The following is a 17053-nucleotide window of genomic DNA, read 5'->3' on the forward strand; positions in this document are numbered from 1 at the left end:
ACCAGTGTATTCATTCAACCTATGGATGCTAACGGAAGGTCTCTTCTGAGTTGTTGCCAAATTTCATGGAATTGTGACAAAGTACACCGACGCTATTCTAAATTTAGTTAGGGGGTCGCCCCCATAAGCATGTTGTGTAGTATAGCTAGTATATCTAATCTGCTCATAATAAATAACTGCAACAATATTGGGAATAAACATGTTTATGCACATTTTTGTATGTGCATCATTGATTAAATCAACCTATTTATGAGTCGCTTTCATTTTGACTCTGAGAATTTTTGTGAGAAATGCTGGATACATCACTGATCTGCACACTGTCCATGCTATTTTGTTTGATCGTATACATGGTAATACGTCATCAGTGGTAGACTGCGCTCGCTTTTAGCAGATGACTGATTAGCAGGTATAAAAAACAGCTTCTGCTCATCAATTGATGAGCCACATCATCAAAAATAAAGTTGTTGTTTCTAGGGGAGATTTACAACACATCTATGCAAAGAAGTATATTGGTAATGTGCTTATCCGTTAACCTGCCAGCTGCACACTCCCTCACCTAAACCCCACAGAGTATTTCAGTTAGTGTGAAACTGTCTGAAGCAGGAAATTTCCTGCAGTGTGACAAGAAAGGACAACTTTGGAAAATGTACATTTGCTTGCTCAAACAGCTATAAAGACATTTTTAAGAGGCTTCATTAGCTCTAAGGACTGGCAACCATTTTAATCTGAATGAGCTAATCACAAGTGGGTGAATCCAGGCTACACTTGAGTCAAACATCAATTTTTAGAGTGATCAGAGTCCAATTACTTAATGTGTAAATTATTAGGAAATGATCTTCAAGACACATATAGCCATTTACATAATACATACAAAAACAGCTCAGGAGCAGACAAAGACACTGATCTCAATTTTTGTTTCACACCATCTCTCACACTATTTGAAATTCCATCTTGAATATGACCTTATTGACTTGTGTGACAACGTACAAAATATGATCATCCCACCATAGTAGCTAGTGGAACTGAAGATGCCTCTTTGATGTGCAGGAAATGTCCACAACCCAAGCCCCTAACTCCACTTTCATCATTTTATTTTCAAAGTTCAGAGCCTGTGCCAAAAAAAAAAAAAAAAAAAACCTTACCTGATTTAAATTGAACTCATCTCATTTAAGGCAAATTCTTTGTTCACCTCTGCTGCCGGCATTCCTGCTGTGTTTGAACCGCTCTCTGAAAGTCCTGTTCTGACCTTTTACACGTACAAATTTACAGTTTCACAAACTTGCTTGAAGGGCAAAGATCAAGTTCTGAATCAAATCCTTACTGTCGAGAATCATCATTGGTACCAGGAGCAGGGTCCCTGGGGCAGATCTAAATCAAGTATGGCTTTTGTTGTTTTGTTTTTTTTTTACTGGCAGAGTCTCAACTTTTTAAATCATCACAGGTGTATTTCATTAACATGCCCAGTAATCATTCCACTTTTTTCATAGAAAAGAAAATCCTAGTGATGTAAATTTTAGGAGGTACAGTTTGTTACTGTGTGGTTACCTCAGCATCAAAGCGAGGATCCTGATAGGCATCACTAATGTTTACAGGCAGTCCTGTGGAAGCCACCAGCTCTGCAATGCTGTTGTTGATGAGCCAGTCTGAATAAGATGATTTCTCCATGCTGTCTTTGAAACTGAGATCAGAAAAAAAAGGAAAGATGACAAAAGACACATTATGAAGTGAAAGTTCTCAAAGTAGTTCCCTCAGATTTGTCGAAATTAATTTACTCACAGACAGTGTCTGACTGTCTGTCTGTGTGTGTGTGTGTGTGTGTGTGTGTGTGTGTGTGTGTGTGTGTGTGTGTGTGTGTGTGTGTGTGAGAGAGAGAGAGAGAGAGATAATGAGATGAGGTCAGGATATGTGAAATTAATCCTTGTGACCTAAATGTTGAAAAGTTCAAGCTTCAGACTGCTCTAAATCCTTAGTTTCAGGCAGTTTTTTTTTTCTGTATTATTTCAATGAGAGCAGATATCCTTACAATGATCATCCCAGGCACAAAGCACTGGCTGTGTGCACATCGGCCCAAACAACTGCTGTTCAAACCTTCAGAAGAAAGCTGGCTTAAAGAGCGGGGCAACGTAGCTAAAACAATTTGTTTCAGACAGTCAGTGAACTCTGTATCAAGGATCAGTGTAGAATTAAATTAATAAATGATTAATGTGAACTGTGAATCACACAGTTACATATATATATATACTGTATGTGCTTCATGAGATTTTCACTTCTGCATCCTGTGAAGTAATGAAAACTTAAGCATATGATCATCTTCCTGATTACATAGTATCCCCACACTCTGTTGCACACATGCAGACACACCTGCATCACTGTTCAGACTATCTATTTACATTTTATTGCAGGGGGCCATCACTGGATTTTTTTACTTTCAGTACACCAAGGTAAATATTTAGTGTGTCTCATTTTGTCTTTTAAGGTTAGAATGAAGACAGAGAGACACGGATGTCAGATCTTTTGGATCCCTTTGATCTAGCGATACAGCTGTGAGTGGATGTGCAACCACAGCGCAGCAGGAATAAACCTCATGGGTGTGATGGCAGTCTGCCTTACCTCCTGTTTCTTTTTTACTGTGTTTCTCTCCTGATTCTCTCCATGTCTTCCTTGTCTCATCCCTCTAATAAAGGAACATTGTCCCTATGGGAGTAGCTGGGGATTTTAGGCACATTAGAAATCCTACAGTATGCTCACCTTTTGTCACCAAATGTATTTATTTTATTACACACATATATTTCACTAGCCCCCATGTTACTGAGATGTAAACCTTCAAGAAGAGATACTTCAGGAATTAGTGCAGTTTTATATAAAAACTGGCTTTATATTTAAAATATGAGAGTAGCAACACATATCAGAAAGGAGTGTTCAGACAGAAAGACTAAATTGCCCAGTCAGGCGGCTGAACAATTCTTTCATCACCACTCATTTTTTAATATTGGTATTTCTTGTGTTATGATATTTTTAAATTACTGTTATAGCTACTGTAACTACTGCCTTGAAGTGACCATATCAGTTATGGCAAGTGCAGGACTTGGGGGGATAATTTGTCTTCCTTTTCAGCATTTTTTTTTTCATCCATAAACATCCTACGCAATATTAAGCCTCTCTTTCTCCACTCAGCCATGCCTAGCTGTAGAGAGAAGCAGCAAAACCCAATTAAGCAGGGCTCCCACAGTATGCCTTCTATTCAGAATCAGCATATTACTCCCACTGCACTACATAATAGTCAAATTTTATACATATTTTTTGTCCTTGATGGACATTCTACAGATTCAAAAAGGCTCTGTGCATTCTGTACGAGTCTTTTTGTATCCTCACTTCGGGCCAAATGTTACTGAGGTGCACTGTGGATTTAAGAATGAAACATACCTGCTTTCAGTGTCTGCACTACACTTAGGGGAGAGCAGCTCAAACGACTTAGTGAACTTCACAACCTGAAAGATATAAAAGGGAAGAAATCACTATAGCTCATGAACATCCAAAGAATTTACTGAAAAAAAAAAGGGGGGGGGGGGGGGGGGGGGGGGGGCAGAAAAAACAAGCACACACATGCGCAAATGTACTGACATAAACAGCAGGACAGCAGAAGGAAAAACAGTACCGGTGACTCAATGTCCTCCAGCAACTGAACAGAGCAGCGCTCGCACTTTAACAATGTCTGGGCACGGTGCATGATCTTCCTGACAATCTTCTCCAGGTCAGTCTGTTCTTCAAACAGGTCATTGACTACTTCCAGGAGTGCCTAAACACCAGTGACAGAAAAAGATACCACTGACATTATTCCCAACAAGGCGCACACTGCACTGAATAAGAAATCTGTCAGCAGGTAATAGTGATGACCCTTTAAATAAAGATGTTTTGCCTCGCTCAGCTGTTGGAACCTGATTATTATCATTATCCCTAAACCATAAACCAACAGCACGATATAAAATGATTACTTTGCCCAATAAAAGAAAATTAGGCCCTTTATCTTAGGCAGTGCCAATCGAATTTAATACACAAGCACATAAAAATCGTGCGGTGTAAAGGAAGCTCTCCTCATTTTTCTTCTCTACTCAATGGACTGTGTACTCATTATGTTCTCTTCCATCACAGATCAATGCGTGACATGAATTAGTGCATCTCTTAACGGTCCCTAAGACATTTAGATCATGAACGAGGCCCCTTGCTGGATAAAGGCCCATCCCCCTCTACAGGTCCACAGAAAATGTCCAGGGCAGGGCTGCATGCTGCTCTGAGATTCCCACTGCAGAGGCAGCAAGTGGGCTGCTGCTGATCAATACTCAGCCTCAATGTCAGCATCAGGGGGGAGGAAGTACTGCTGATCCTAGGGGTAGGCGGGGGTTATAATCTTGGTTGGCCTTGTTGCCCTTACCCGACTCCTGTCATACTCCTTCCTTGACGCAGCAAAGAGCTGGGCATTGGAGATCGCAATACCACAGAAGGGCAGGTACATCTGCAGCACCTGTGGACATAGTCAACAGATTTGCTGACTAAATAAAGCAACAGGTTTGTAATGCTTTTTGAATGAGACAACTACATTTAATCTTTAAAGCAAACCTCTATAATTTAATTAAACATAATTTGAAGGGATAGGTATGATACAAATATAACATTATTTTTGTATACACAATGTGAAAGGAGCTAGATGAATAAATCATAGTAAGCCTTGTTTTACTTATACACTCACTGAGACTTTATTAGTTTCACTGCTCATTAACGCAAATATCTAATCACATGGCAGCAATTCAATGCATTTAGGCATGTAGACATGGTCAAGATAACCTGCTGAAGTTCAAACTGAGCATCAGAATGGGGAAGAGAGGTGATTTAAGTGACTCTGAACATGGCATTGTTGTTGATGCCAGACAGGCTTGTAAATTTCAGAAACTGCTGATCTACTGGGATTTTCCCGCACAAACAACTCTAGTGTGTACAGAGAATGGTCCGAAAAAGAGACAATATCCAGTAAATAGCAGTTCTCTGGGTGAAAATGCTTTGTTGATGCCAGAGGACAAAGGAGAATTCCCAGACTTCTTCAAGCTGGTAGGAAGGCAATAGTAATTCAAATAACAACCTGTTACCCCCAAGGGATGCAGAAGAGCATCTCTGAATGCACAACAAATTGAACCTTGAAGCAGATGAAGTAAAGTGGCAAAAGACCACACCGGGTGCTAAATGTCTAGAACAATATAATAATCCATAATTCAACAAAGAAAAAATAAAATAAGGGTTTTTTCTTGCTCGTTTGTAAAGCCACTGGCCCTTTTAGTATTCTGAAATTAATACTAAAAGGAAAAAGCAAACCAATAAAATAAATAAATAAAAAATACATAAGTAATATTTTCATCCAAGAAAAACTTAGCTGTTGAATTGGAACAAATAAGAAATGGCCTTTCATTTGGTGTTATTATTTGCTAGGACAAATAAATCAATTCAACTGGCATTTTACCATTTGTTCAAATAGTCTGACTTGCTGTGCCTTGGGCTGATAACATAAATTTCTTATTTCCCTCCTATTTTCTTCGCATAAATAATGTAATCACTTAATGTGGCCTAATGACTGTAGCTAATATGTATGAATCGAATTGTGTTAGTAGTTCAGAGTCGACACAAGATTTCTTGCTTCCTTACCACAGATGGTTCATAATAAATATCAATATGCAAGCAACTTCTAATACAAGGTGAAAACAGTGTCTGCAGTGCTACAAAATAACATCTATATGACCGCAGTTCTCCAACAGTGTGGCCTTATCTGTGTAACACTGAGCCCCCATAACATTAAATCAATAGAATTTAGGTTGTGTGCTTCCTTGCTCTGTCTCTTTGTTTAGTTATCTATCTTTAGCATCTGGCTGCTGTGTAAACAATACAATCAGCACAACAGACCCACCAATATTTACCAGCCTTCAGTGTGACCTGGGGATAGGGACATTACAACAATACATGAATGGGAAGTTACTCAGCTGTCGCCACTGATACAAGGATATCGCTTTCATCTTTCAGAAATTATAATCTATCAGTTCCTCATCAAATGAACATGTGACGAACACAATGCTACAGTCTTCTGTGGAAAAACTACGCCTGTGACCTACGTGGGAAATATTGTCATACGTACACTGCTGGTTCAGTACAACTTAAGTCAAGCTTCTGAGGTGATGTTATTTACAATCTGAGGAAATGAATAGACTAATGTTGATTGTTTATATTTGTTTAATGAATTGGAAAATCTAAACAGAATCCAATATAAAAAATACACTCACCGGCCACTTTTAGGTATGCAGACATGGTCAAGATCACCTACTGAAGTTCAAATCGAGCATCAGAATGGCGAAAAGAGGCAGTTTAAATTACTTTGAACATGGGATAGTTATTGGATTTTCCCAAAGAACCATCTCTAGGGTTTACAGGGAATGGTCTGAAAATGTGAAAATATCCAGTGAGCAGCAGTTATCTGGGAGAAAATGCCTTTTTGATGCTCGAGGTGAGAGGAGAATGGCCAGACTGCTTCAAGCCAGTAGGAAGGCAAGAGTAACCAACCAAGATATGCAGAGGAGCATCGCCGAATGCACGACACATAGAACCTTGAAGCACATGAGCTACAGCTGTAGAAGACCACAGCGGGTGCCACTCCTCTCAGCTAAGAACAGGAAACTGAGGCTACAATTCACACAGGTTCACCAAAATTGGGCAACACAAGACTGGAAGAAACATTGCCTGGCCTGATGAGTTTCAATTTCTGCCTGCGACATTCAAGTGGTAGGATCAGAATTTTGCATAGACAATATGAAAGCATGGATCCATCCTACCTTGTATCAGCAGTTCAGGCTTGTGCTGTAATGGTGTGGGAGGTATTTTCTTGGGCCCCTTAGTACCAACTGAGAATTGTTTAAACTCCACAGCCTACTTGATTATTGTTGCTGACAATGTCCATCCTTTTATACACACAATGTACCCGTCTTCTGATGGCTGCTTCCAGCTGTATAACGTGCCCTTTTACAAAGCTCAGATCATCTCAAACTGGTTTATTGAATATGACAATGAGTTCACTGTACTCAAAAGACCTCCATACTCATCACATCTCAATCTAATAGAGCACCTTTGGGATGTGGTGGAACAGAAGAGACAGCCAACAAATCTGTAGCAACTCGGTAGGCAAACCATGGCCATAACTATGGACCAAAATCTCTGAGGAAGGTTTCCTTTTGTGATTAATAAATGACAACTGTAGATCTAAAATGATATCAAAGGCTGTCAAAGGTATATATAAAAAAAAAAACTCTACTCTACTCTCCCTTTATAATCAAGCAGGTCTCCTCTTAAGGTTAGTGGCGTATCAATAACTTCTTGTTTTTATGGTAGCACATTTATAATTATCATGAGGTCAGTCAACATTAAAACATAACTCTTCTGTTCTGCCATGTCTCATTGGTGTGCATGCTATGATGCATTAATTACAAATTAAGTCACTTTAATTAGAGATATCTTAAATCATAATCTGATCTGAAAAGTTACTCGGTCATGCTAATGGGTAAATTAACTTTATGCACTTCATTCAGTCATTATACATAATCCAGTGCCTTATGCAATTGTTTTCAGATGCAGAAAACAGATGATGCTGAGAAGTAAGTTCATACATAATGTATTTCAGTTGTCCTATGGAATTCTCTAATAATGATCTTCCAGAAAGGCAGTGGCCATCAATAGCCCCAGCAGGAGCAGATTCATTAATGAGCAGGACTTGGGGGATGTGGCTATGGATCTGCCTGTGGAACTAACAGGCATACCCAAGAAAAGCCCTGCTTGCTCTAATTACATTCTGTCAAGCAGGCCATTATACAAGGTTGCATTACAAACAAGACGTTTTTTTGCCTAGAGACCTCTGGACTGACCAGTAAAGAGTGGTTTAATAACAAAGCTAACTGGCCACCGCCTCAGGGACTGTCAGTTCCTCTAACCTCAGCGACTTCCTTCTCTGTAAATGGAATTTCAAATGAGAGAAATCAAGGAGAATTACACAGATCCTTTGTGTCTCCGTTTATTTCCCCATGTGAATATCAAGTTCTAGTTGACTTTTAAAGTTGCGCTTATCTTGCATGTGTGAAGAGAGGAGACCATTGTTACTTTTGACAAGAACTAAAAAGAAGGATTCTCCTCTTCTCTGACATTACATGGATCTTGATTAACTGGAACCAAAATGCGGAAGAACCACAGATTCTTCATTTATTTTAAATAGAAATGTATGTTAAAGGTATTCACTCAGTTAACAGGTAACTCGTGAGACTGAAGTGAAGTTTGGGATAGAAAAATGTACTTTGTATTCCATAAACCAGAACACTGATTTAGTGATTAAATTTACCCATAAAGGCATCAGGTGGACTCCATTAACATCAGAGTGCTGCCACTACATTTGGCAAGCTTGTTCACACATGCTAATTTCTTGGCTGTGAAAATGAAAGCAATCAGTTAGCATTAACAGTTAAGAATTACATAATGAATGAATTTACTAATTAACAGTAGAGCGTAACTTTGTATCCATTCAGAAATTTCCCTTTATGGCTGTGTATATAACCAACAAAATGATCTTATGTTGTTTATCTGCAAAAAAGGAATGTTTGCATTATGTTATTTGTTTGTTTTTTACCATTAATACTGCAGTGCTGCTGGCTTAAATTAGCGGCTCCCAGGAGGCAACAGAATTCCCTTTGGGGTTGCATCAGGAGGGGCATCTGGCATAAAAATCTGCCAAATCACATATGCAGAGCTACCTGTTGTGAATAAGGGAGCAGCCAAAAGCTGCTTTCCTGCAGATTTAAAATAACCCAAACTTAAGGGGTTTTTTTTTCAACCATTTTGCTTGATCTTGCTATACTTTAATATGAATAAATTAAGTGTAAATTTACAAACTGTCAGTATCAATGTCACTATAATAGTGAGAGCGACAATGTACACATTTAAAGTGGAAGCCACGTACTTAACTGGGTTCGCTCTTCACGATGCCCCTATTACTGCTCCCTCAGTTGCTGTTTAATTCTGTGGGCAAAATAGGAAGGAAAGCTTTCTAGTCTTTCCTCAATACTCCACTTTTTGTACTATTCAGAAGGTTTGCACGCTTTTTATTTGTTTCACACACACACACACACCTCTTTCATTTAAACTAGTACAGTTTCCATTGTTATGGGCAAGTTGGCATCAGCAAAGTTAGATGTCACCATCACTGGAGGTTTTTTTAATATACATATAAATTAGACCACATATAAAAGATGGACGTAGCCAATGTGACATCACCTGCATTGTGGAGTCCCATTCTGAAGCTTCAAGTTGTCAGTATTTACTTATACTGCAGCAACTTGTCAATCACGTGTACACAGCCTGTGTTATTATCTATTTTATTCTCCAGAGGACCATAATTTAACAAATGAACATCTTGCTATATAAAATGAGACTTTAATGTGAAACTGGGACCATAAACTCATCAGTGAGGTATTAAATCAGCTATCATTTGCTGATAAACATCTACACAACTGGACTTCTGTTTCTGCAGGAGTCTCACCCTGCTGGACATTAGAAATAATGCAGTTTTAAAGCACAGACCTGGAGTCTACATCCATCTTTAATATACAGTTCTTTCTTCTTACACTGACCTGGTCGCATTCTCTGTGACATTCATGATTTTTTTCCTTAATCAGTGGCACCAGTGCAGAGTACATTTTCCACCATCACTCCCTTACATATATAAACATAATGCCACAGTCAGTTGTTAACCTAAAGTCCCTAGAAAGCCTAACAGAAAACTATTTTTAACCAAATATGACTGCTTATCCAAACAACTTTAAACATGACTTCCTTTGGTCACCAGCATTACACCTGCAAGGTCAGAAGACAGACCTCTATTTTTCTAAAACTAGGCAATATTTAGAAACACATTAAAAGAAGTCAACACTGAAGATTAAGCTCACAGAATAGAAGTCAAACCCCCTAACTATCTCATCATCCCTTTATTTAGAGACTGTGGCTGCAGGTCTGCTTTTATTGTGTGAGGTCATTCCTGTGCAGTATCTACTCTTCTGCTGCTTCAGCGTTTTTATACAGCAACATGCAAAAGATTTAAGTGGCTTTCTTGTGACAGTTTCCTTCCGGTTATCTTAGGCACTTTGCAACGAGCAGCTCTGGTATGATGCACAGCTTAAATTTGATTTGATCTGATATCCTCTAGGATTGTTTTAAAAAAAAAAATATGGCACCAAGCTGAAATTGTGTTCTTTGTTCTTTAGCTGCAGATTTACATTGGGAAATTGTGTGAAAGTGGTTATTAACTGAATTGCTCTGAGACAATTTGACAGGGAATTTGGCAGCCAGAGGGAGCACTGTGGCGAGGGGGAATGCTGTTTGACAATCAGCTCACACAGATGTTAAGCTATATTGGCAGATGGAACCTACATGGGGGCATTTTAATAAAAGTTAATTCACAAGAATAACGGATTTCGTATCGGATGTATTAAAAGGCATGCGAGGAGAGAGAGATAAATCAGGAAAGTAATGCAAAATATGGTGATAGCAGGGTGGGGTCAGTTTATACTCTTAAATTAAGTCAGTAGTCAAATTTCTTTGCAGAAGATAATGAGACACTGCAATTATACGTGGGCTGAACCATTTTCAAACTCCCCAAAGGTCTCCAATCCTGAATGCTATCAAGTGAACACAATTATGGCTGCTGGAATTTAAAACATGGCATGTAATGTTTTCAAAATGCAGTAAATTTTCAGCACATGGAGAAAATCATTTATGCTTAAGCCTCTAATGGCATCTGCATTTAATGCTTTGAAAGGTATGATACATTTTCTTATTGCAAGGTCTTCCATAAAAGCAGGGCTGCAGCTGTGCTGCACAGGGAGCTCGCTGTGTTCTCTGACGCTCACATTGCATTTCATTACTAATTCAGCTGTAGCCATCCCAGGCATTAGTGTGATGTTAATGAAATGTGAAACATGCTCAAAACAAGGGAAATGAAAAAAGAATTCCTAATCTGCATCTATTATGAACTATGCATCGAGTCTGCAGATGTAATTTTGACAGTGGAGCAGCAGTGGGGAAAAACATACGACAGATAATTTTTGCCACAGTGAAACCTGACGCTTAAATAAAAGCACAGCTAGCTTTGTGCTTTCGTGCTTCATCTTTCCTCTCCTTCAGGGGGCTCATGTACTGAGAGAGCAAGTCGGCTTTTCCCCGCCTTCCTGCTACATCTATTCAGGCACACTGATGGACTCAACACGTGCTCCTCTGCCCTCTCTGTCAAACGATCATTCAGAAACAGAAGGCTATCTGGATTACTGTGGGGTGTACCTCCCCTACTGGCTGCTTGAAATTTAAATATTACATTATCTCATTGGTAACTGTGACTTTGTGCTGTGGATGAAAATTTGACCAATCTGTTTACTAACCGAAGGAGTAAAATCTTGGAGGGTTTCTCATCCAAGAGTCTGCCTTAGTCCTCTTGAATCATCCTTAAATACCTTGGCTGCCTAAACTGTGCCACAAATCCCATGTTGCTGGTGTTGGCAACGATTCAAAATCACATAAATGGTGCAGTCCAAAGTGGTAACAATAAATTAATTGCTGACACAGTGGCTACTCTACTCAGCACTAAAGTGCAGCATTAACCAATGTGAGATTCTGACCAGTGGTGGTATTAACACAGTGCCCCAGCCCTTTAGAACATATCACCTTAGGAGAATTTAATGACAGATGGCTTAAATTTGGTTTATATATGCAGAGAAGTGAGTGGGGTTAATTGTTTAAATTATAAATATTGCTCTCAATCAGTTTGGACTCAGGAACAAATGAGCAGACATAAGAATGAGCAAACATTATCTGCTGTTCATCGGATGACACATATATACTCATGAGACAATTTACAAGTTACATCTTACTGGTACCCCCTTTTGGATCCCCTTAATTCTTTGTGGTATAGATTCAAAAAGGTGCTGGAAACATCCCTCAGAGATTTTGGTCCATATTCACATGATAGCATCATGCAGTTGCTGCAGATTTGTTGACTGCACATCCATGATGGGAATTTCCTAGTCAATCACATCCCAAAGGTGCCCTGTTGGATTGAGATTTGTTAAAAGGTCCTTTGAGTACAGTGAACTTACTGTCATGTTCAATAAACCAATTTGAGATGATCTGAGCATTGTGGCATGGTGTGTTGCCACACAGGCACACCACCAGCAGCCTGAATCATCAATACAAGGCAGGATGAAATCATGCTTTCATGCTTGTTTCTGACTGGCAGAAAGCAAGACTCATCAGATCAGATAATGTGTTTCCAGTCTTGGGTGAGCCCGTGTGAACAGTAGCCTCAGTTTGGTGTTCTTAGCTGACAGAAGTGGCACTCTGTGTGGTCTTCTGCTACTGTAGCCCATCTGCTTCAAGGTTTGATATGCCTTATTCACAAGGGGTCGCCACAGCAGATGGATCCACACTTCCTATCAGCTCAAAGCAGTCTGGCCATTCTCCTCTGACGTCTGGCATCAACAAGGCATTTTCTCCCAGAGAACTGCCACTCACTTGATATTTTCTCTTTTTTGGACCATTCTCTGTAAACCCTAGAGATGGTTGTGTGGGAAAATCCCAGTAGATCAGCAGTTTCTAAAATACTCAGACCAGCTCATCTGGCACCAACAACCATGCCACGTTCAAAGTCACTTAAATCACATTTCTTCCCCATTCTGATGCTCAGTTTTAACTTCAGCAGGTCATCTTGACCATGTCTACATGCCTAAAAGCATCGAGTTGATGCCATGCGATTGGCTTATTAGATATTGGTTAAATTAGATGCATTAATGAGCAGTTGAAGAGATGTCAGATATTTTTTGAAAAGAGATGGTAGAAGGATAACACAGCATAACATGACCTAAATTCAAAATTACAATATGTAATCTGATAATAATTATTCTTGTTTGGGTAAAAGTAATATTCATTACGACGATGGCCATTAGCGTGTTGGTGTGCCTGCATATGATAAGAGAGACATGGCACTCAAAGAATCTTGAATAGAAATGTGACCATAAAAATGGCAGATCTAGATATGCATAATTGTTGTTTTTTTTTCTTGGCTCGCTGCATCCATAACATGAATTAGCATGGTATATGATCAAGTGCTCTAGTGGGATCAGCCAATAAACGTAAAGCCATAATGTAAAATGTAAACTAACTCTAAGTTTAATGTCACAGAAACTGAAAGAATCACCCAACAAACTGGAGGCAATGAATAAAATGTTCTCTGTTTGTAGATCACAATGCAAAACAAAACATGGAAAGAGGCAAAATATGATGGAAACAAAAAAAAAAACCCCATCCGGTTCTTAAAATCTTTGCAACTGTAAACTCGTGAGTGTTGCAGCGCTGACGGAAATGAAAAACGACAGTTGGCATCGCTACAGCCCTGCTGCTTGTGTGCCACTGACACCACAAAACAGTGTCTGTGTACAAAAAAACTGAGTAACATCCCTGAAATGCCACACATGAATCATAAAGGATGAGCATTACTTCAGGGCTATTCTTTCAGCTGTACTTTACTTCAGTGTGCTGCAATAATAACAAAAAAGCGAGAGTTGGAGGTCTTGCTAGCAGCTCTGTAAAGCCACGGTTAAGAAGAAGCACTATCATTATCAGGACAGCTTGATTGCAGTTAAAATGTTAACATGATTTTTACTCAAACCCCCCCCGCCCCAAAAAAAAAAAGTCAGGCCAGTGAGCAGAAAGCTGCTAAAGTTAGCAGGTAACATTTTCAGGGGACCATGAAGGAACCATATTTGATGCCAGTCCTTGAGCTAGACTACAATTCAACTTAAATGTCTGCACAAAATCTTGTTGCCGTGTTGACCACAGAGGTGCATGAGCCAGCTGACGAACAATGCTGCAAATGTAGGCTAAAACTTACGTCCAAATTACCATTTTACCATAAGACCACATGGCTTTATTTGTTTCAGTGTGGTTAAAGGCCTTTTCTTGCTTTGTCAGTCTATGAAATGTAACATTAGGATTTAAGCACATGAAGGTGTTGTTTCATTTTTTCACTATTTTAATGAAATAAAACAGAAAAACAAAAAAATGAAACCCACAGGATGTACAATTATTGAGATAAACTACCCAATCACCGTGACTTCTTGTCCTTTAACCCACAAGCATTGCTTCTATTTATATAAGAATGAGAAAAGATGTGATCTAAAACTGCCCCAGAATTTTTTTTATATTTGTGTAGTGAATCAAAGCCATTTGATTCGCACGCACAAAGTTCCTGTGGGAAGGTTAGGTGATGTAAGATGTAAGTCAACATTTTACATGTAGAGAAAACAAGGCGGGATCAAACAAAGAACAAACACATATGCTTATTCTGCACACACCAAGCAGACAGCAGGATGCATTACACCGTATTATAGTAGCGTGTGTTCTTTACTCAGCATTTACACTCACGACTGGAATGATGAAATTACCTTCTCATCGTCTTCAGTGAAGAGTTCTCCACTTGAAGTCTTGTTAATGGCCTGAGCAACTCCAATGATCTCTCCATCACTGTTGCGAATAGGCATGCACAACAGTGACTTGGTTTTGTACCCTGTCAGCTTGTCAATTTCATCGCTGAATCGACGATCCTGCAATCCGAAGGCACAGAAGAAAAGACACAATGTAAGCACTTGTTGGAAAAGAGCAGTTGCTCCCTCTATTTTCAGATGACGGGGCACTAAACATGAAGTTCATCAGGACTGCGAGCCTACAGGAATGTCAGTTTGATGGACATCTGTCTAGTTTGGAGCTACAAAAAGTAGTAAAGTAATGCAATGTGGAGCAGAACAGACCTTTATTTGTTGTGTAAATGTCTGGCCAGCCAATAAGACTTTTAGACTTTTTCTATTTCATCGTTAAGTTGCTGTTTTAATCTAAGCTCGTAGTGTTTTACTTTATGAAAAGGTAATCATGGTAAAATTGCAGGAACAACAAAAAACACTTTAAAATTACTCATATGTGAATTGTGTGAACATGTGGTCAGACACAAGTTGGTGGCACTTTCACTTTGTCAGCTTGTGACAGGTAAAATGAACAGCTGAAAGAAAAAGACCTGTATCACTGTCTCAGTTCTATGACAGATGGAAATGCACAAACACATGCACACAGAGCAGCAGGCACCTGATAAGCGTCAGGGATGTTCACTGTCTCCCCGTGTTCGGCTACATAACCAATGATCCCTTTTCCCCACGGCACTTGCACTTCATCTGAATTCATTGAGGGCAAAACTGTGGTACCTGCGTGCACGTCAAAGAATTTGGACACTAGCGTTTTCTTGTTGCCCGTTCCCTCCACTAAGAACAAGGAGCACCGGTCTGCATCGACCATAATACAAACAAATACGAGGATTTTGTAGCTAAGACTCGTTAGGTCCAAGTCGTTGGATATGTCTTTTACAAGCTCCAGGAAAAACTCTCGCTCGTTATGTTCTTTGAGGTAATATTTAAAATCCACGGCTGTGGAGGGGTACTGGGGGATGTTGACTCTGGACTCCAGCAGCGCGCTCAGTATGTGCGCAGTGGTCGGGGGCAGAGAACTCGCTTTCCTCAGCAATGCTCTCCTCCTCATGCTGGTCAGCGGCTCCTGCGCCCTGGAATTAACATGTTCGTCGTATGTCCTGTTGACATTGATGGCCTTGGATCTGGCGAAAGTTTTACGCAGCTCCTTCTGAGACGCTCTCCGTTGCAAACCGTCACATTTGCTCGCCCAGCTGTCCTTATACGGGTTGCTCTTCTCCTCTCTTGCCTCGGCTGGAGCTGAAGCCGTTGGACTTTTGCTCGCCTGGTGATTCTTGAGCCATTTCTCTACCATGCTATAATTCCCCTTTCTGTTCAGGTAATCCTCGAATAGCTCGGGATGCGAGTCCAGAAAACTTTCCACGTCAGAGAACACCATATTTGACACTGCCATGTCTGTTCTTCAGCTGGTCCTCAGAGAACCAAATCCACGAAGTCGCGCAGAGAAATACCATCTATGAACCTTTACTGAGGAATGAAGGCGAGAACAACTTCCAAGGTGCATAATGCTTGGAGCAGACCTGGAGCTCCGGCTACATTTCCAGTTCCACTCTGTGGTGATGGAGACTTCCTTTGCGCACCAGCATGTTCTTCCACAGCATCTCCACGGCGTTTACTCAATTTAAGACCATTTAAGCAGATCTAGGTTAAGCATTGTGGCAGCAAACTGATGCTCGCCTTGACTGCCACGGGCTTTGAAAAGACAACAAACAGCAACTACGGAGCGTTACTGTCGGTGTGCGTCTTCTAGTGTGCAAATGACGCTGGCTGTGGTTGGCTCGGTCCCACTGATGCTCGTTTCGTCACACAAACGGGAGCTCGGGGTTGCTTCAGTGCGCAGCCCTCTGGACATTTGAACCGTTTGGCCCCCATTAGACGCTCCAAGTATGAAAATGATGAAGATGATGCTCACTTTTATCTGTCCAGATCGTATTATACAAGAAGCGTATTGTTAATTGTGCAATTGGCTATGCAAACATATAAAATGGTGGAATATAGTGATGGATTTTTGCACACAGACAGATGTTCATAACTTTGAGCAATTCCGATACGCTCCCGATTTGTAAGAATTAACAAAAGGCAAAATACCCCATGCGGGTGCATTAAATCGTAACATGCTTCAAATATAATGGATCTCTATGTGTTCCACAGGGGAAAAAAAAAAAAAGCTTTGCTGCGTAACAGTAATCAGTGAGTGACAGTCAACTGAAAAACCAAAACAAAAAAACAACGAATTCATATCATGTATTAAACACTTCAAGAATTTGGCAATTCCAGCGTCTGCAGTGGTCTATCTCATTTAGTTATGTAACAGCGACTTTTATTGGCAGTGAGCATGCCAGAAAATCAAATTCCTTTATACTACACTAGTGAATCTGTGTGTAATTTGAACACTAGGGGGAGATATACTC

At 40.0% G+C, this 17053-nt stretch overlaps 1 protein-coding gene across 1 annotated transcript in view; it reads right to left on the reverse strand.

The window, feature by feature from the left end:
• The window catches only part of pde11a (phosphodiesterase 11a), a 44312-nt gene extending 27928 nt beyond the window's left edge, over nt 1-16384 (reverse strand). The window contains exons 1-6 of the mRNA XM_030758710.1: nt 15247-16384; nt 14556-14714; nt 4430-4519; nt 3656-3796; nt 3424-3488; nt 1546-1678 (exon numbers count right to left, since the gene is read on the reverse strand). Of these exons, the coding sequence (XP_030614570.1) occupies nt 1546-1678; nt 3424-3488; nt 3656-3796; nt 4430-4519; nt 14556-14714; nt 15247-16035 (1377 nt within the window). The 5' untranslated portion in view covers nt 16036-16384. The remainder of the gene's footprint in view (nt 1-1545; nt 1679-3423; nt 3489-3655; nt 3797-4429; nt 4520-14555; nt 14715-15246) is intronic.
• Nucleotides 16385-17053: the final 669 nt, after the last annotated feature.

The sequence above is a fragment of the Archocentrus centrarchus genome, chromosome 21 (genome assembly GCF_007364275.1).
Source record: "Archocentrus centrarchus isolate MPI-CPG fArcCen1 chromosome 21, fArcCen1, whole genome shotgun sequence".
NCBI classification, from domain to species: domain Eukaryota; kingdom Metazoa; phylum Chordata; class Actinopteri; order Cichliformes; family Cichlidae; genus Archocentrus; species Archocentrus centrarchus.